Source organism: Panthera pardus, unplaced genomic scaffold, assembly GCF_024362965.1.
Source record: "Panthera pardus isolate Hobbes unplaced genomic scaffold, ASM2436296v1 HiC_scaffold_10, whole genome shotgun sequence".
NCBI classification, from domain to species: domain Eukaryota; kingdom Metazoa; phylum Chordata; class Mammalia; order Carnivora; family Felidae; genus Panthera; species Panthera pardus.
Genome location: NW_026526655.1, coordinates 52112397 through 52133942, shown reverse-complemented (window position 1 = coordinate 52133942; position 21546 = coordinate 52112397). Strand labels below are relative to the sequence as shown.

The 21546-nt window shown below is 37.0% G+C and overlaps 1 protein-coding gene across 6 annotated transcripts in view; it reads right to left on the bottom strand.

Annotated features, from left to right (window-relative positions):
- The window catches only part of CERKL (ceramide kinase like), a 131814-nt gene that overhangs the window by 35266 nt on the left and 75002 nt on the right, over positions 1-21546 (bottom strand). For 4 of the 6 annotated variants that reach the window (XM_019461155.2, XM_053907223.1, XM_019461159.2 and 1 more), the window contains exons 3-8: positions 21131-21262; positions 13613-13676; positions 6971-7113; positions 1763-1837; positions 586-763; positions 446-505 (exon numbers count right to left, since the gene is read on the bottom strand). In XM_019461155.2, the coding sequence (XP_019316700.2) occupies positions 446-505; positions 586-763; positions 1763-1837; positions 6971-7113; positions 13613-13676; positions 21131-21262 (652 nt within the window). The remainder of the gene's footprint in view (positions 1-445; positions 506-585; positions 764-1762; positions 1838-6970; positions 7114-13612; positions 13677-21130; positions 21263-21546) is intronic. The other 2 variants (XM_053907209.1, XM_019461147.2) reach the window with 2 other exon arrangements.

Below are 21546 nucleotides of genomic sequence, written 5' to 3'. Positions count from 1 at the left end.
GTAAAAACATATAAGTAATTGCATTACTGCATTACATGATGTTGGTTCATTTAAAGGTGGTATCATCAATAACAATGATTTTTCATTTCTTTCAAAAACCAGAACATTTCCTTTGTGTAGCTTTGAGTAAAGTTTGTGTTGCATACTAGACTGAAATTCTCATGAGGGCAGAAACTAGGGGTTTTGCTTTTTTTTGTTGTTGTTGTTTATTGATGTATCCAAAGTGTCTGGCATACAGTAGGCATTCAATAAACAACCGCTGGGTTTTTGTTTCTGAAGACAAAAGCCAAACGACATGGCCTACTAGAATCTCACTACTCTATATTCTTCGCTAGTATTTTAGAAAAACAACCAAAGATCACAAGTCTAATAAAGTATGCATATCAAACTGTCATGATTTAAAGAAAGATATAGATGTTTACATTACTTTGAGCTCTTTACCTACCTTTCTTGTAAATCCTGAGAGCTGATAAATGGTAAAAATGATATTTCACAGTCTTCAGGCCTAAAATACAGTAAAATTTGCTATTGACACTCATTGACTCTGAGATACAAAATTTTTGGTTTACGCAAAAAAAGACTTACTTAAGTTTTGCCAGTGCCTTAATTATAGCAAAATCCCTTCGTTGGTTGGGTGACATCCATCGATGTTTTTCTGCCAGAGCCAAAGTTCTTCCCCCAAAGCCAAACATGGCTGAGAACCCAAAGCGAAGAAACTTGTCAGTGGTGCTGAAGGTGCAGACATCGACAGGTTGTATGTGTCCTTGAATATTACGTTGGATATTCGTCAAGCAGGGAGTGCAGTAGGGCCAGTTGTCAAAATGGCAAGCATAGAAAAGCCGATTTATTTACTTACAGACAATCTCAAGTGACTTCATACAATAATAAATATCCTTTCTTTTCATCTCTTTCCCTGCAACTACTGAAATTGCCATTTGTAATTTTTTCAGGTACTAAGGAAGAAACACAAAGTAGTACATACCACAGCCTATTGTTATTTCATATAAAACAGGGTTGTGGTGGGGGGCACCTGGATGGCTCAGTCGGTTAAGTGTCCGACTTTGACTCAGGTCATGATCTCATGGCTTGTGAATTCAAGCCCTGCATCAGGCTCTGTATGGACAACTCAGAGCCTGGAGCCTGCTTCTGATTCTGTCTCTCTCTCTCTCTCTGCCCCTTCCCCGCTCACGCTCTGTCTCGCTCAAAAATAAACATTAAAAAAATTGTTTTTAATTATCAAACAGGGCTAAGAAAGTAAAATTGAAGTACATGTGCAAAGTAAACTTAGATTTAACACTAGTTTTGCATTGTATTTATCTGAGTTTATAGGCTTTTCATCAATTGGGAGGATAAATATTCTAGTGGATGTGCAATGAATTTTTCTTCTTTTCTTATGTTTTTCTTTTAATAACATAATCTCAGCCCTAGAGTATATAGGGCTGTATATATGTTGTATAGTCAAACAACAATATCTGATATACTTAAATAGTATACATGGATTTTCTTGATTATAAAATTGTGACCTTGCATAAACTTCATTTACTGTTCTTTACAGGACCTGTACTCTAAAAAGGGAGGCAGCCCAAATAGTGAAGCTTTGTCTAATTGACCTTTGGTTTTTAGTAAAACACGTCTCTGCATTGAGAGACAAAGAACCTGTCCTTCCTTGGATAAGTTTGACAGAAATAGCCTTAAATAAATATAAAAACTTCCCTATAAAAAGCTTCCTTACAAACATGAACTTCTTTGAAAGAATTCTTACCCATTATAATGTGCAAAGTTGCAGTTACCACATGAGGGATTCCATGAAGAGAATGTGCCAGTACGTTGGTAGAGCCTGCCAAATTAGTTTTAAAACACGTAAAACAATGTAGCGTATGTTTTAAGTTATCCAGTTGCTCCTACTTTACACAGGTATCCCTATGCCATGTGCAAATAAAAAAGTAATAGAAGTTTATAAATTTCCACTCATAGCTTAAATTCACATCAGATGTTGGCTGTATTGTTCAACCTTTAAACCACTTAAAATTAGAAAACGGTTTATAGTATCCACTTGCTCACAGCTTTTGCCATCATTAATGTCCATCTTCTACCAAAACACGCTAGCTATCAAAGTCTACTCCATCCAATTTCAATGAGTGGGTTTCTAATTTCTATACCTAAATGAGTACCAACAGCATAAGGTTGTCTCTGGAAAGCAGAGACAAATGAATAAATATATAAATAAAAATCCAAATAGTAATGAAGAAAAAATATAAAATCACTGTAAAGCACAGAAGACCTGGTTTAAATACTGTTAATGAATCTTAGAGGTAAGCTTTCATCCGAGGGGATTCTCCTGTTATCTGACAAACGGTATCCTAGATGAAGAAAACATTTAATTCCATGGTACTTGCCATGCTATAAAAGTCTATTTTGAGACATCACAGATTTCTTATTTCCGTAACCATTAGGATAATTTATGATGCACATGAATTTCTGCCACCAGCCTACAGAAGAAAAGAACTCTCTCAAGTCAGACTTTTTTTTTTTTTTATGTTTATTTATTTTGAAAGAGAGAACACAGGGGAAGGGCAGAGAGAGAGAATCCCAAGCAGCCTCCATGCTGTCAGCACAAGCCCGACACAGGACTCCATCTCAGGAACCATGAGATCATGACCTGGGTCAGATGCTTAACTGAGTCACCCAGGCACTGCTCAAGTCAGACTTCCATAACATTTAGTTTCTCTGAGATCTTAGATAAAAGCCTTCCTCTGAAGGGGAAAATACCAGTTAGCTCCTGCTGTTCCCAGGAGATTAAGAGGGTTTAAAATTAAGAAGCTACACGTTTTCTTGAATTACAGAACGTAAGAAAGAAATCAGTAACAGCCGAGAACTTCGAAAGCGTGGATGTAGAGTGTACTACAGCTGTCAAGGCAAAGGCCAGCTCCCTGGATTTGTTAATCAGGAACATTTCTGTGTGGTCATATGTGATCTATTCAATTTGTATCACTTGAACTAATGTGTGCTAGGGTTTTTCAGCTGACAAAGCTGAGGCAGCTCAAATGTTATCAATGAAGACTGTCATTAAAATAATCATAAGGGGCTCATCTAATATTAATGATTTCCAGACCTCTAGCAATACCAATTCAAAGAAAAGTCCTCCTCAACCAATTAGTAAACCTGTTCCAAGTGGTTCATCAAAGGGCAAATTATGCTCTGACCTTTGTTACTCAGAATATGGCCCACAGTCCAGCAGGATACGATAATACCTTGGTGCTTATTAAAATGTTGACTCTCAGGTCCCCCTCCAGACCTACTGAGTCAGAGTCTGCATTTTAAAGCACTCTTTTAGAATGCATTGTCCAGGGATCAGCAACATCAACCTTACCTGGGAGCTTGTTTAAAAGGCAAATTTCTGGGTCCCACCTCCAGCCACCTGATTCTGAATGTCTGGAAGGTGAGGCCCGGATGTCCATGCTTTAGCAAGATTTCAAGGTGATTCATATGCACCCTAAGGTTTAAGAACAAGTGGTCCAGAAACCTGCTACTCAGTGGATCTTTACCCAGGAGTCAATTACAGGAGCCTTTCCAATTATCCTTTGACCATCTACAGCCTGCCCTTTGGCCATCTAATTGCTAATTAATCTGGAATGGGTGGGAGGGAAGAGAGGAAACAATCTATTTTGCTTCCCAATCAGATTTATGGTAAAGGTTTTGGAGGAGGCCACATAATTAGAGTGAAATATTTAGGATTATCAATGGATTACAGTACTCCATGAAACACATTTCCTCCATTACCATGGTTAATTAGGAATAGACCATAAAAGCATTCCTCTAGAAAGGCTATTAAAAAACATAATGTAATGTTGTCATGTGCAATAGAGAATGATACATATCATGACTCAAGAAAATAAAGACCATTTATTCCCTGGGAGTTTGGAGTATGCTAACCATGCCCAAGCACAAATCCTTCTAGACCGTTAAGGATCTTTTTTTTTTTTTTTTTTTTAAGGTCTTAGGCTTTGCACCTTTTACAACTTTTACTTCATTCCATAGAATTTGGCAGACAGGCATGACCACACGTCAGGAAATGCTTTTAGTCATCTTCTACCCTGATTAGCCTGCACCTTAGTCCTAAGAACGGTTTCTTACGTTCTGAATTAAAAAGGAAAGTGCATGAGGAAAGTGGATATAAAGTTGTAATACTATAGACTGCTCTATATTTTTGTTTGGATAATCTACAAGATAGAGTGCAGTTTCTAGAAACAAAATGTGATCTATCTGAAAAGATGTCTCCATGCCAAAAGAACATGCTGCTCACATAAATAACAACTATGTAATTTTAGAATCCTCACCAAAGTTATAAATGCTCTACCTCAAGGTAAACATTTTAATTAGCCTGAAAAGTTACTTTTCTTAACAGCCAGCAGCTACTTTGCTCACCACCACCTCCCCAGACCTGCTAAAAGGCGCCAAGCACAAAGAAGGGAAGGACAGAAGTAGCAGTTCATGTAAAGCATGAATGATGGAAGTACCAGGCAGCAACTATGGAGGCAAAAAGAAAAAAAGGAAAAAAATTGTCCTTGGAAGTGCAAGCACTTCTGCAGAACAATTAACTTAATTAACCAGACACCATGAATATTCATAAGGCCGTTAATGTCTCCCACATCCAAACAGATAAATGTGATGTAATGACTTCCTAGTCAAGCATATCTAAAATTCTCATGAAAACTGCACCTACATTTTGGTTCTTTGCCTGAAATATCATAGAAATTAACAGTCCCTTGGCAATATTTTATTCTCCTCAAATTAATTGGAAAGCATGAATTTATTTATGTGAACGCCATACGAATATATGGTTCGCAGCCATCAGTATGTGGATTGAGGCTTGTTTTACAACAACTGGATTGCTTTTTTATTTTTATGTCCTCTCTGGCTTTTTCCTCTGTCCTCCCCCACCCCTTTAATCTGAATCTCTCTGTATAGTTCCTTAGCACCAGTTCCCATGGCAACAAACACCATTGCTAATGGCCAGCAGTTCAAATACAGGCTTCCCCACATCTGATCCATGCGAGTCTGACCATAATTCAGCGGCTTAGTCTGTTGGCTCAGTGGAGTAATTTACTAAACACTCTCCCTCTGGGCATCTCTCTCCAGGAGGCAAATGGGTTCAAAGGCAGACAATCTTCTGCATGCAGCTTGGAAACTTCCTGCCTAGCTCTTGTTCCCATTCTCTGTCAAAGCCCTGATGGGGGCGTTGAGTCCTCCTAGGAGTACATCCTGCACAGGACTTTCCCCTCCTATTAGATGGAATCCGTACGCTGGAATTCTGATGTAACAATCCCAAGTTTGGCAACAGGCTATATTTTCTAAACAAAATGCATTCAAGTGGCATATTAAAAAGACAAGCATAACCACCAGTTTTTCTAGCTAACTATTCACTTTCTGTCAAATGCCTACCTGTGAGGATACCCATCTTTTCACTTCTGAATTCACAGCAGTAATAAGTGACCTCAGGAGTGTAAGCACTAGTGAAGGGGAAATGACCTAAGCACATCCACTTTGCATGGAGGGAAATGTTGAAAAGCTCCACCATTACAGACAGAGCCACTGAAATGACACGAAAAGGTCAAAGTGCACCGCTCCGCTTTGCCAGCATTTTTTTTCTCGAATTGAGGTTATTTTGTTCCCTTCTGCTTCAAGACCATCAAAGGTTTTTCTCTACCTGCTTTACAATTATCAGGATATATCTATGCCTCTCCTTTTTAAAGTCTTGGTTTTTTGAAAGACTTCACAGTCTAAAAGAGCATTTGGATACCTTTTGTTCTTTGTCACTTAATACTAAATATACCACAATCCATCCTCAATGAATGTGGCTATCAAATGGATAGAATACTGAATTTTTTTAACCATGTGCATTATTTCCTATTTTCATAGGAAACAATAATTGTTTCTGCTTTTCTTGTTGAGCTAAGAATGTGTGAGGATTTCAAAATGAAATCATTACTTTCCATCACTATTGTTTGTTTAAATAATTTGGGAGGAGTGGCTGAAATAATGTAATCAACTTGTGAAAGACATTTTCCTCTTTCCTAGATGCCAGAGCTGCTTCAGTGTTTCTCCCAGGCTTGGACCTCCACTGTCCCTCCCTGCCCCTCATCACCAACCCCCCTTCCCAGGCTAGCAGCAGGCTGTTCCCTGGCTCTAAATCTTCCATTGTTCCCTACTGTTTATCAAATACAATTCAGACCCCTCCCCGTGGCATCCAGGAGCCACCATGGTTTAGGTTTATTTTGATCCCATCATCACCCGACAAATGGTCTCTATTTCTCAATGTTCCTGGATTTTGGCATTGATTATTTTTGCAACGAAGAAAATAACTCAACCTCATCTTCTCAGTCCAGATTCCTACCCATTTTTACACCTAATTCGAGTAGTAATTAGGTCTTCTTTACATTCATTCACTTAATAAACTTCATTGAGCCTTCATCGTGTCATGTTCTATTCTATTCTATTCTAGCTGCTGCAGCCCAGCCGTTAGAATAAATCTTTTTGGCATTCTCAACTCAAGGTTATGTTTATACTTTGATTATGGGAGTTACCACATTTTACATTGTAAACAGCTTGACCTGTTTTGAAATTTCATATCTGCTACTGCGTAATCATTAGACCTTTATATTGGAAGGTAGAATAATCATCATCCCACTTACTGACTGCTTACCTATGTATCAGACCCTCCACATATACTCCAATAACCTTGTCATTAAGTGAATATATGTGTATCTCTGTTTTACAGATTAGAACAAGGAGGTTCAAACAAATGAAATAACTTGTCCAAAGTCTCAGATTTGCTAGTGGAGAATCCAAACACGGGTCTTTCTGATTCAGAGTGCATTTAACTCTGTGCTACACTGTCTAGATTAGGAAGTAAGACAGAGAAAGATAGGAAGAGAGGTTCCATTTAGCAAAGCCATGGCCACTCCCTCACCTGCTGGTATTAAACCCAGAGGGAGCTCTGCACGGACAGGGGTGAGGATGCGGTCTGTTTCTTTCCCAGCATTCTTCTGGGCTCTAAGAAGCAAAGCATGGGCGATTTCACTGGCCGATCCATCTCCACCAACACAGACAACACTAGAAAACAAGACACTGAGAATGCAGCAGCTTTAAAACAATTGGTAATAATTCATGAAATCTCAACTTCAAAATGGTAATCTTGCATGTTCGCGTGCACGATCACACATACATACCTTCAAACATTTTAGTAAGGGTCAACGAATAAGAAGCTTCCAGCACTGCATAAAGTTTACTTCACAAATACAATACTTACACGATATCCCATAGACAAAATATTTTAAGTGAGTTAAGAGACATTAAAACATTTCAACACGCTAATTCACACTGAACCTGCATTTACTCTGTTACTATCCAAAAGTATATTGTTCTCATTTTGTTTATGTTAATAGTCATGTGCAATTCACTTAACTGCTAATTTTTTCAACATAGCTCCAAAAAGACAGGCAGCTATAAGAATCACGTAAAAAGCTTTTACCATCAGTATGTGAATATAGTAATTGCAAATGTGAACTGTTTTTTCTCTCCTCGACATTCCCCCTATATGACACTTTTAAAATTAATGTTACTACCATTTTGACTATAGACAGTACTGCTAATAATTTTTTTTTTAAGATCTCATGGTAAGTAGAGCATAGCAGAGGTGGTGGTGGGAATCTCTGAAAGTAATACATAAGACTTCAGAAAGTTGTTTCATAATCATTTGTATTTAAAAGATGCAAAATAGGGGCGCCTGGGTGGCTCAGTCGGTTAAGCGTCCGAATTCAGCTCAGGTCACGATCTCACGGTCCATGAGTTCGAGCCCCGCGTCAGGCTCTGGGCTGATGGCTCAGAGCCTGGAGCCTGTTTCTGATTCTGTGTCTCCCTCTCTCTCTGCCCCTCCCCCGTTCATGCTCTGTCTCTCTCTGTCCCAAAAATAAATAAACGTTAAAAAAAAAAAATTTTTTTTAAAAAGATGCAAAATAGTCTTAAGTAGCAAAATCATATTACTTTACACAAAAAGAGGAAGAGTTTGTGTTATTGAAAGCAGGTGTTATAATTCAAGCCTCTAAGGGTCCAGCAAAAATGGAAGAGTACACTGAGTCTCAGTGGGGGACAGATTCTCAGCTCCAGCCCACTCACATCATCTGGGAGGCAAGCCTAGAGGACCACATCCTCTGATTTTTCTAGAGAAACCACAGATTCTGATTTGCGGGTGAGTCTCCTAATTTTTCAATATTATCAACCAGTATTCAATACATTTAAAACCCCTATGTGCCAAACAAAACAGCCCATGGACCATGATCAGCAGGTTTTAAATGGTTCCCTAAATTTAGGAAGCTCTGGAATCCAGAGGGTCCATGGAGCCCCTCCACCTTGCTCTCAGCATTCCAGCCCCTGCACAGAGCTTAGGTTCAGCCAGTGGCTGCACACAGCCTGCCTGGGAGATCCAGATCCACCATAGTTATAAGAGACTCCAGGACATGGGATATCACCCAGATCACCTTTGGCTAGGGGTATTATTTTATGTCTGAAATAATCCTAGGGGTTCACAATGTGGCCACTGATTCAGAAAAAAGTGATAGTATCTACTGAGGGTCAACTTTATGTCAGATAATGTGTTGATTCTTTTCTATCAAATCCTCAGAATTCTATAAAGTGGGCATTTGCCTCATCTTTATAAATGGGGAAGCCAAGGTTTGCTGTGAACCTTAATCAGTATGATTTCAAAGATCTCTGTGTCTCAGAGAAACATTCTAGAAACTTAATTATAACTATCAGATTCATGCCTTTTCTACCTGCTGAGGTATGTGTGATCTAAAAGGATCACCTAAAATAATCCAACAAAGCATCTAATTTAGCATAGAAGAAGTTGGCTTTTCCATTTAATATAGCAACATCTGACCCCTGGGATCCTGCATCCGGTTATAGCATCTTGCACATCACATGTTAACTCATTGCTAGAATTAATAGAGATGCCTCCTCTGTGAACATACTCTGCTACAAAAGCCTTGGAAATTTTTTCATAACACATTCTATGTTAAATATTTTGAAACTATAACAAATGTTCATTGCAACAATAAAGTAACATTTAGTGAATAGTTACTATGTACTGGCACTGTTCTCAGCACCCTTCATGTATGAACTCATTTAATTTGAACAATAACTATATGCAATAGATGCTTTTACCTTCAATTTCAAATTAGGGAACTAGCACGTAGTAAGATTAAGTAACTTTTCCAAGGTCATTACACAGTAAGTGACAGAAGGGGGAACTGAAACAGAGGCAATTCAACCTTACAGACTGCACTACTAGTATTCAATGGATTATAATCCTTTCCTATAGGTAAAACCTAATGAAAATCACCTTACGAGAGAGGTTTACTATTTTGAAAATCAGTTTGCCAGTAGAATCAATGTGGAACTAAATTTGTTAGGAAAAAAACATATTTATGTTGACAACTACTGTATCATTAGGATCAGCTCCAGGTATAGCTACTCAACCTAAGGGATATACTTAATGCGAACCTATCACAAGAGTCTGGACATAGCAAGAAAAGGCAAAAACAAAACAAAATGCCAAAAAAACAAAACAAAACAAACAAAAACACCCACAACTTTTTATAACAAGTTGACCACACTTGTGCTATCCTAAAATATAAACCTTAAAGTAACTAATCTTTCACATGGGGTACAACTTATGTTTTCAGAATAAGTAAACTCCTTCTTGCCGTGCCCCCAAATACAATGATTCTGCCTAGAAAAGTGCCACTGGGGCTGATACCTTACTTTTCTGTATAAGAAGTGACACATTTTTTTAAACGGGTGTTTATTTGTTTATAAACCAGTATCATCCTTGAAATGTTCAATATATTATTAGGTTTTGATTTAAACTTTCTCTTTTTTGAAAAGAGGTACTTTTTAAAAAATACCTTACTTAGGAAGACAGGTATCATGGACAATACGATAAAATGTCAATGTCTAAATCATTATGGGCCTAGTTAATGGTGAAATTAACAAAAGGAGAAAAAAACTGTTACTTAACAAATTCAAATAAAATACTATGAAGCAAAACAGGAAAATATTGATATTTTTATAACTGCATAAGAGCTATAGATTAGCTTAACCATATTGATGCTTGTAAATTCAATTGTTACTGCTTCAAGTTTGTGCAGCTGACATTACTCTTTCCTCTGCCTTTACAAAACTTTCTATTCATGCATAGTAAAAATAGGGGGCAAGTAAAAACTGACACTCCTACAAGGTTTAGCAATGGATCTTAGAGTGTTTGCTACAACACACTAGAGTTGCACAACAGCTGTCTTGAGTACTGAGAGATGCATTCCTATTGGCTCTTATTTCATATTGTGTCTTCATACAAAATATGTAACTCATTAAAAACTCCAAAATTTTAGCAAGTGACATTTCTTAAACAGTATTTGCCACCATTTTGCTTTATTAAATAACATGCACAGAATCATTCTTGGATCTTAAACTCTCCAGTCTGTGTCTAAATACCTTTAGGTGATATCCTAATCAGGCAGAAATGATTCAGGCTCAAGTTCTTGAAGGAATGTGAGCCCCTCTCTCATTGAAAGATCATAGAATCTTGCAGGTACCTTATCCCCAACCTTGAATCTTTTGTATCTATTTCTCAAAAAGTACTCCAATAACCTCTCTCTGATCAAGTTCAGAAATAGGGAACCCATAAATAGAGTGCATTCCATTTTCAAATACTTGTGAGAGAATTGTTCTTTCTTTTCAATTGAAGCATACTTGACATGTAACATTAGTGTCAGGTATATAACATAATGACTAATGCATTGCATTGCATAATGCATTGCCAAGTGATCTTTACAAGAAGATCAGCATACAATGTTACTCCCCCCCCACACACCCCCCCCCCCCCGAAATTATTTTCTTGTGATGAGAACCTTCAGGATCTCTTTTAGTAACTTTCAAACAGGCAAAACACTATTATTGACTACAGATGTCATGTTCTACGTTACACTTCCCTGACTTATTTATAACTAGAAGTCTGTGCCTCTTGACCTTCTTCACCTATGTCACACACCCCAATTCTCCCATCTGCACCCACCAATCTGTTCTCTTATCTTGCCATTTATGACAACATGGAAGGACCTAGAGGGTATTATGCTAAGTGAAATAAGTTAAAGAAAGATAAACACAATAAATATGTTTTCACTTACATATGGAATCTAAGTAACAAAATAACAAAATTCATACATGTGAAGAATTTTTCTTTTAAGCTGTCTAAAGAAACTGTTTCCATTGTTTTCCATATATACCTATTTACTTCTAAGTGGAGTGACTTAAAATTAGCATTTTATTAAGTTTTCCTAGCTCCCAGTGGGAAAAACTGGGCCCATGAAAATGAGATATTTAAAGAATCTTACAAAATAGATGATTTTCAATAGACATTTTAAATTATTAGAAGTCCTAAATAAATCAGCATGCTGTACAATTCAGAAACTGTTAAATCACTGGAACTTATATCATAGAATGGTTAGGTCAAACTCTGTGGTTAAAAAAATGTGGATAATACAGGATGCCTGGGTGGGTCAGTTACGTGTCCAACTTCAGCTCAGGTCATGATGTCATGGTTTGTGGGTTCGAGCCCCACGTTGGGCTCTGTGCTGACAACTCAGAGCCTGAAGCCTGCTTCAGATTCTGTATCTCCCTCTCTCTCTGCTCCTTCTCTCCTTGCGCTCTTTCTCTTTCTCTCTCTCAAAAATAAATAAATATTAAAAAGTTAAAAAAAATGTGGATAATAACTAAAAGATCTGTGCGCCTTTTAGGGGTACACTGCTAAATAACAATACCTGCCATGTGAAATAAAAAAAATTTAAGTATTTTCAGTTAAAGAAAACAGCATTACTATACTACCCTTAAGCAATAGTCTTTCATCATTCTGCAAAATTTCTCTTGATCCTTACCTGGTATAATTACCAGCAGAACTTATTTATACACACCACATTTAGTGGAACACTTCAAAATGCTGATGGGCAGGACCAGGTCTAATATCTATGATATCTGTTATCCTTATTATTTATATAATCATATTTTGAAAAAAGGACTTACTTGCAATACAGCCACACTCATATACTCACAAGTTGTGTGACTATGCAGCATATTAAGGTGGTAGCTCATGGGCATGATTCCTCCAGTTACTTTTCTTAAATTGTATACTTGCAAGATAATTTCCCAAATGTAGCCTGTTAATCTGTCTGTCTGGCTTTAAGTATAAAGCTCTTAAGTAGTCTCCTACCTTATACTCTTCATCCTCAATATTTATACAATGTTGCCATCTAGATTTACTCTTCTCAAATTCCTTTTATAAAAGTCTTGTTTTGGTGCCCCTGGGTGACTCAGTCAGTTAAGCGTCCAACTCTTGATTTAGGCTCAGGCCATGATCTCACAGTTCTTGGGATCAAGCCCTGCGTCGGGCTCTGCACTGACAGCATGGAGCCTGTTTGAGACCCTCTCTGCCCCTGCCCCATTCATGCTCTTTCTCTCTCAAAATAAATAAACTTAAAAAAAAAAAAAAAAGGCTTATTTTACTTATCAAACTTTCTTCTCCATCCACTAATATTGTTTCTTACCAAAAAATATTAAGCATTTACGGGGAAACAACCTCATCACTTTCCTCCCTAAAACATTCTACTAGTTCTTTGGGAAAAGCAAAGCCTTCCAATCTACAGTTAAAGAGACACAACTCTCCTGCCTGAGATTATGAGTACTTGTTTGTTTCCTGCCCATCTTCATGTGATGCAAGTAATTCACATGCTGGCCACCTTTTAAAACTCTGAAATATTAACCCTTGCAAAAAATCTTCCCTAAAATGTTTGTGTCTTACACATCAATCCATCACTTTAGCAAATTGACTTGGCTACTTTCTTAAACTGGCCATTAAAGTATAAGTCACTTGCCTTGTTTCTAATGTTTGCATGACAGTGAACATTTTCTATGCACTCCAGCAACATATTGCCAACGACAGTTTCCAATGACTACTGTAGATAACACACTTAATTGGTAGCCACTAAATTATGAAAGAATTAAAATTAGCATCTTTTATTCATACTGAAAATAATATATTTGTTTTTATAAAATATTTACCCTCAATCACAGCCAAATTAAACAGTGGGTAGCTATGAACACCATCAATAAATTTGCAAAAGAGAATCACAATACAGTTCTACCATAAGCCGGTGTGTCTTCCATCAAGGTTTTTCTAGAGACTCGTATGGTTAAAGCCAAGAATTGAGGACTGCCGATGCAAATATATGCAGAGTAGGTCAGTAGAACGTGGTACCCTTTGATTTCCAAGTACTTCTATAGATTTCTCCTTTTGCTTTTCTATGCCTGGTCCTGAGAGGTAGATGACCACACCATGTTATCATCATTAGCTGTTATTACATAGATATGAACGAAATGGAGTCTAATTACATACACCACGAATACTGAAATATTTATAAGTCCCAAATATGTCACTAAAAACTAATGACGACATTTCATAACATAAGCTATATTCCATATACAGATTGATAATATAACCTACCCATCAAATTCCTGGAGTTCACATTCCTTTAGGAGTGACAGAGCATGTCCTTCATATTCTGTTACTATTTAAAAACAAACACACAAAAAAGGTGAAAGTTTTAAACAATGATCTACACTTTTTAACTGAGTTTGGCAAAATAATATCATAAACATATGGTCAGGTCATAAAACAACATCTATTCTTGAATATTTATATTTTAATCATGAGAAAGAGGATTAAGTGTTACTTGCCTGATGTGTTTTATAGCTTTATGTAAAAGAGGGTCATATATTTGTTCCAACTACGTAAGTCATTTGGGGACATCCCACATGCAGCAGTTAGATCATTTATCTTGGTGCCTGTCTGTTCAGTGTTCCCTTCCTGATATTATAAATAAGATACATTTCCTTTAAATCAGAAGCCGAAGAGCAGCAGTATTTTGAAAATAAGGCATATCAGCTGGCATCAAGACAGTCAATGTTAAAGCGCTTTGGCAACCTCACACGGATAAATTAGTTGAAAGGTTAGTGTAAGATTTTCATACTAGAAGAATGTGTATCTGGAACTGCTAGACTAAAAAGAGAAGCTGGACGTGAAAAAAGGAAGCAAAGCCAACACCAATGATAACAGGCCCAAAGACGAGGAAGGTGGCGGCATGGACCCACCAGAGCCGGATCCTCTGAGGAAATGAATCTGTCACTCCCTATCGCTGTCTCTACGGTCACGATGCCCTATGCAGTGTTGTAAATGCCAGTGGAGACAGGGTAAGCTGGCACACTGCAGATGGCACCAAGCATCCCAGCCACATTTAGCATTTTCTAGGGCAGCACTGCCAGAAGAGACAGCCCAGCTGTATCCACCCATCAAAGATTTCTGCTGACATGACATTGCAGATGGATTTTTTGTGTAAGAATGTGCATCATTATATGCAAGATTACATTAATCTTTCATGCCTGTCTGTCCCTGGTGCCAGCATGGTTCAAGCTTTTCCTACAATGTTTTTAGATATTGTTAAAAATTATTAGTCTTGGTGTCTAAAAGGATCATTCTGTATCCAGCAGCATTACATTGTAATTCTCCCACAGCTTATTCAAATGCTGTTAACATTCACATGAATAAAACTTCTCTCGATTAAATTCTGATCAAAAGAAAGCTATAAGAAAACTAAGTATAAAATATTAATATTAATAAGCTTGGAAGGTTAAGTTATCATAAATGATTGTGTTGATCATTTATAGCCTCAGCAAGTAGTTGCAAACTTCAAAATACAAAATGTTACATACATACACTGAAAATACTTAATGATATTATGAAGAAATATTTATGCTGAAAATCATTGGATCAAATCTTGCTTTTTAGGCTAAAGCTCACTTTGGTAAAGCTTTTCAAATCCAATATAAAATTAGCTTTAAAATTATGCTATGGCTAAATGCTATCTTAATTTAGGAAAAAATTTAAATAATACTATCTTTGATCTTGCAGGTGGAGTTTGACTATATATTGATGCAAATTACCCAAGAAGAGTGATTTTTTTTTTAAATGACATTGTAAAAGTTAAAAAAAAAGTGACCTGGAACAGAGAGAAAAGATGAAAGAAACTTGATCACAATATAGTAGAAAATTGAACAAAAGGAACGAAGACTTCCATGTCAGGGAGCTCACATTCTGGAACCAGACACTAGACACTAACTTTAAACATGAATGTACAGGGGCACCTGTGTGGCTCAGTCGGTTAAGCGTCCGACCTTGATGCAGGTCATGATCTCACAGCTCATGGGTTTGAGCCCCATGTTGGGCGCTGCACTGACAGCTCAGAGCCGGGAGCCTGCTTTGGATTCTATGTCTCCCTCCCTCTCTGCTCTTCTCCCACTCATGCTCCCTCTCAAAAATCAATAAACATTTTATAAAAAATAAAACATGATTATAGAATATAAAGTAGCAATAAGTGATTATAAAGAAAAATAATACAGGGAAAAAGGATAGAGAATAATCTGGACTACTATTTAGATACAGTAGAAGGAATTGAAATATGCATTTAGACAGAATATTATGGGCCCTGGAATTAGAGCCAGATTCAAATCATCCCACTCCAAATAAACATAAGGAGTAGACTGATGGGCAAATGTAGTGTCAAAAGGTTACTACTACCCTTTTCTTTCACTTGCTTTCCTTTTCTGATGAGAATGACACCCTATGCCCCTTGTATTCAGGAAATTTGGAGGTTCCATTCTTTACAAGGCTTTGAACTCAGTTCTCATTGCTGGGATTTCCCACTCACCCTAACCATTTTAAATATTACTTCCTCAAGAAGACAAGATTGGAGGAAAGTAATGAGGTTGATACTAAGTGTTGATGAGGAAATAGGCTGAAGTAAAATCAGATGAGATTCGGACTTACGGTAACATTTCTTAGTCTGGGGATAAAATTCTATAATGGGCTGAGATACTGAGATGGCATTTTCTCTCCTGTTCTACAGGTGCCTCATAGTAAGCTCATAACGGAATCTGTCATTTCCATCTTCATATTGCCTCTCAAATATATTGTTCCAATATCCCCTCCTTGCTGCCCAAGACAGGAAAATTAATTCCTAGCTTGTCCCCCTCCTTCCTCTCCCAACCACTCCAAGGCCAAGACCAGTTGTTTTGGTCTTTATTGCTGTAGCATCCCATCTCAAGCCAATGCCCATGATCCAGCCACTGCCTTTTTAATGGGGATAGTAGTCTTTACCCTACCCTGCCCAGAATGACTTTCTCACTTATTTGATCAAATCCTTTTCCTACAAAACCTCTACTGATGACTCTTTATTGTCCCCAGAGACAAAACTCTAACTCCCTGACATCTGAGTATTAGAAACAAGATTGGCCAAATAAATCCACAATTATTTACGGGATAACAAAAAGAATCTTTCACACAGAAATCTCTCTTTAGCTGGATATGATACATGAACAGCTCCTCTTCAGATTTTTATTAAAATATAGGTAAAATTGGAAAGATAGAATGCCTCAGCTTACTAGCAACTTTTGTGATTCAGTTTTATCAAATTGCCTAGCTTTCTGCTAGGTGAGATCAGGAATAGCAAGAGGCATTTCCAAGGAGGGAAGGCTTTAAGGAGAGACAAAGAGCCAAAGGAAAAACACAAAATCAAAGAGGAGACTTGGTCAAAGTATTAAAAGTTAAACTCACGACCCTAGAAGGAGAAAAAAATTTTTTAAATGAAACTGATAACAAACTCCACTTTCATGATAATTCTACCAGGGCCAGACAGGATGTAAAAATTATCTGGTGACTAGGCACTCCCATGGGCCCAGAGCTGACAGAGATCAAGGCTAAATTCAGAGAAGTGTCTTTGATCGTGATAATGACAGTGAGTATGATAAGGTCTAGCAGCTTTGTTAACAGAAAGATTGAATGAAGGAGATGGAACTGCCTATCATGAATGAGATCAAGGGCAGACACAGTATCTGTTTTGGGTATTTCAGGGACTCTTCTATGCAAGATGGGACACACATAGTGTGCTCAAGCAAAGGCTGGGAGTTCATCCACGAGGAGTATCATCACTACACCCACCACATACAGGGAATTCAGCTGGATGGCTTCTAAAGCTCCTTCCAGTTTGATTTCTCTGTTGCCTTTTTTCACTTTATTGTTTTATGAATTATCCTACGGATCCATGATCTTCACAAATTCTCTCACGCCTTAGCCAGTGTAATTCCTAAAGTCTGCTGTTTTGAGAGGAAGAGAAAGACATGGTATCATGTCAGCATAGGCTGACCACTTGTTTTTCTGTGATTCATATGCCATCAAGTTATTAGAAAAAAATAACCCCGTTTTTTTCTAAGTTCTTCCACAAGTTTTTCTGATACATTAGATAAGATACAGCATTTGCGCTGGTAGCAGAGGGGGAATACAGCTTCAGCTCAACTGTTTCAAAAGACACATACTCAGAAGTGGTCAGGGTTTCAGCAGTAACCAAAATGAAAAGTATATTTTTGTTAATGTGGTGATTCTTTTTTTTTTTTTTTTAATGAAGTTTGTACCTTTTGACACCCTTCACCCATTTCTCCCACCCCACCACTTCTGGCAACCACCCATGTTGTTCTCTGTGCGTGTTCAGTTGCTTTTGTTTAAGATTACCCACGTACAAGTGAGATTATATGGTAATTTATCTTTCTCTGACTTATTTCACTTAGCATAATGCCCTCAGGTTCATTCGTGTTGTTACAAATGTCAGGATTTTCTTATTTTTTATGGCCAAATATTGCATTGTAAGTATGTGTGTATATACACACACCACATTTTCTTTCTCCCTTCATCCATTGATGGACACTTAGGTTGCTTCCATGTCTCGACCGTTATAAATAGTGCTGCAATGAACGTGAGGGTGCGGATATCTTTTTGAGCTAGTGTTTTCATGTCCTTCAGATAAATATCCAGAAATACAATTCCTGTATCAGATGGCACTTCTATTTTTAAATTTTTGAGGAACCTCCATAATGTTTTCCACAGTGGCTGCACCAGTCTGCATTCCCACCAACAGTGCACCAGGGTTCCTTTTTCTCCACATCCTCACCAACACTTGTTATTTCTTGTCTTTTTTTTTTGATAATAGCCATTCTAACAGATGTGAGGTGGTATGTCTCATTGTGGTTTTAATTTGCATTTCCCTGATGACGAGTGGTGCTGAGCACCTTTTCATGTTCCTATTGGCCATCTTTATGTCTTCTTTGGGAGAATGGCTATTCAGATCCTTCACCCATTTTTTAGTCCAATTATTAATTTTTTTGCTCTTCGTTTTTAAAAGAAATATATAGAAAACAACCTTTTAAAGTGTATGTACCTAGCTAGAATTTTTCAAATCCTGCCTCATTTACATGACACTATCTCCTTGTGAATTCATCATCATGTAGAATTTATTATGTAACTTGTATTCCATTTAGACTCAGCAATGCACACAGGATAGGTTAAAATAATGGTCACACTGGATGTGCAGAAAATACATACCTTTTCTGCTTTACTGTTTCCTATATTCTTTTTCTTTTAAGGTGTTAATTGAATCTTACTGTTACATGATTTATGAAACAGACATGCATAGCATCTTTCTATAGAACTTCATAATATACAAGGAGTGTCAGATATATTACCCGACTCAAACTACAAAACAATACCATGAAACAGGCAAGAATATTCTAAAATTTTTCAAGCATTCACATGTTTATTCAGTCCCTCACACAAAATAGGAAACTTTTAAAATATAAATATTTAGCTAATGTACCTACCAAGGTGGGTTTATAAGCAAAAGATGCAATTTTATAATTTTGCCTGTAGGAGGAGTGTTAGGCAGCTAATAATTAGCCATTCTGCACAAATATATAAGAAAATTCTAAATTTGCTTTATGTAATATCCTAATTTTATTTTAAACTAAATATAATATTCAATAATAATTAGAATTTAGGGGAAAAAAGAGCCCAAGGACATAAAACTTTTCTCTCCAGTGGAAAAGGAGGAAAGGACATTCTGATCATTTCCTCTTAGGTCAGGTTTCATCGTCTACCAGTTTTCTTTCCTCTATTCTCTTTCTCCTCCTTCCTAATCTCTATTCTGCTGGCAGAATCATCTTTAATAAGCCAGAGTACAATGCTATGATAAAAAATTTACACCCACTTTGGATTAATCCATGATGAGTAAACTCCTGAGTGTGGCCTCATCCATAATCTGGATTTAAACTTCCTCTAGTGCACGTTGTTGGGAGCCTTTTCAGAAGCCATTTGGACCTCTTTCCCCCCTCCCTAATAGAAGCCAGATTTGGTTAAGGTATTTTCAGACTTCAGGAAAAAGGAGTCCTACTTCCAGCCCACGCAAAGGGTCTGAATATTTAAAAGACTGACTGCTCCAGGTTGGTCACACATAATAAGACAGTCACACTGACAAGAAGAGATGTTAATCCTTGCTCAGTACTAAAGCATGTTAGATCTCTCACATATACACACCTTTCCCCATCCCATTTGATTTGAACGAAGAAGGACCCAGTCCGCTGAACCATTTTATGATGATGGAAAAGATCAAATTTATGATGAAGTCAAAACTGAGGAAGTCAAAGCAAATTAATGAAATAATTCCAAAGATATTATGGGTACAACACACATGCTGAACTGAATGATAGGTAGTAGTATCCACATCAAACTTCTGGATATTAAATCAACGAAACAAAATAATTATATTAAGTTTACCAATAAGTTTATTCAACTTTTAATTGTTTCATCCTAATATCAATTTCAAACTTTTCTTCTACCAATCTTTGAAAATCGTCAGTGAAAAGGGATGATAGATTTGCATTGTTTCTTTTCCTTACAAATCACTTCTAAGTAAGCCAAAAGCCACAAAGGTGAAAGATTAACTTCTCACTACAATTTTATTTCAGTTCAGAAATTCCTCTTAAATTTTTCATGGCAGTTTCTTTTGAACCGCCATTGTAACAGATGCCTTTTGGAGTGGCTGACCTTCCTAAAAATATGTGGTTGAGTTTTTTGTTTGCTTGCTTGTTTTTGTTTTTGTTTACTTTTTGTAAGGAACTTCCTTCTACCGTAATCTGTCAAGTCAGAGGTGAGGGCATCAAGTCTGATTTATATTGTGAAACCCATCTCCATGGTTACAGCTGAGCAAAACCACATCACTCTGAATCCCTTCCCAAGGAATTTATAAATGGGACTAGGAGAACCCAAATACATTCCGACTTTGTCTCCTAAATAGGTTTATTATGCAATACTCTTCAGCAATTTAAATTTACTACAAGTTTGCACTGTATGTTAGTGACGTGACATAGAAATGAAATCAGACAAACTGGGGTTATGATTTTTGACAGCATCAACTCTCCTTTTCAGCCCACCCCCCATGGGAGAAATAAGAGACTCAAAGGAAACAAAGGAATTTGGTCACCAAATTCAAAAAGTTGAAAAGGATTTTGCTAACCTTCTTTCTATTAACTTTAGCATTGGCCAATTTCTTTTTCCTCAGCAAAAACCTAAGCACTTTTCTTATTTTAGGCAATGAAGTTAAGCTACTGGCTTCCCAAAATTCATCTAAACCTGCAGTTACATGCTTAGTTTTGACCTAACCAGCAGGGGTCAGAGTCAGAACAAAAACCACCTAATGAAGGATTCCATGGGAAGACAAACATTTAAGAGAGCAAAAACCAACTGCTCGCGAATCTGCAGAAATAATGTGTAAATAATAAACATCTCAATGAATATATCAAAAAGTATGCAGCTCCTCTTGAAATGATTCCTAATAATTTTTAAAGTGTGAAAAAGGGGGTCTAAAGAGAAAATACTGATATTCTAATAAAAATAACACAATAAAAAAAGAAAACAAAATAAGTTATAATCCCGGACCTGACTGTGGTAGGTTATGGAAGCACATAAAAAAGCTTTAGCTATCATAGGTAGTTTCCTCAGTTTGACCTAAGAACAAATACAGCTTATTTTGCTTCCTTAAGTATTATTTTTTAGTGGCAAAATTATACTGTGAAAATGACTTACTTGTTACGTCAGTCTTTATTCCTGCCGTCCTCAACAGTGGTTCAACCTTCTCATAATAGACCTGGGTAGCTTCTTTTTTGTGGCTTTGGGGGTTAAGAATTATTTTTAATGACTTTGGTCTATTTGCAAAACCTAAGAGGAAAACATAAAGACAAAGGTATTTTTTCTTTCCCTTTAAAAACGTACACTAAGTCCAATTAGAATGTTATTCACCTATTTAAATAGCATTTTCTGTTTTTATTTGAAATTCTTATAAGAGTTTTCCCAAACATGGCATGATTTTAAAACATTTACATTTCCCTAGCAGTTAAATAGGTATATCCCTCTTAAATCATGAGTTATAACAACGCATTTATGAAGGAAAATGTGGATGAAAGCAACTTTGTGAATATTATTAGGCAATGTACACTGATCAA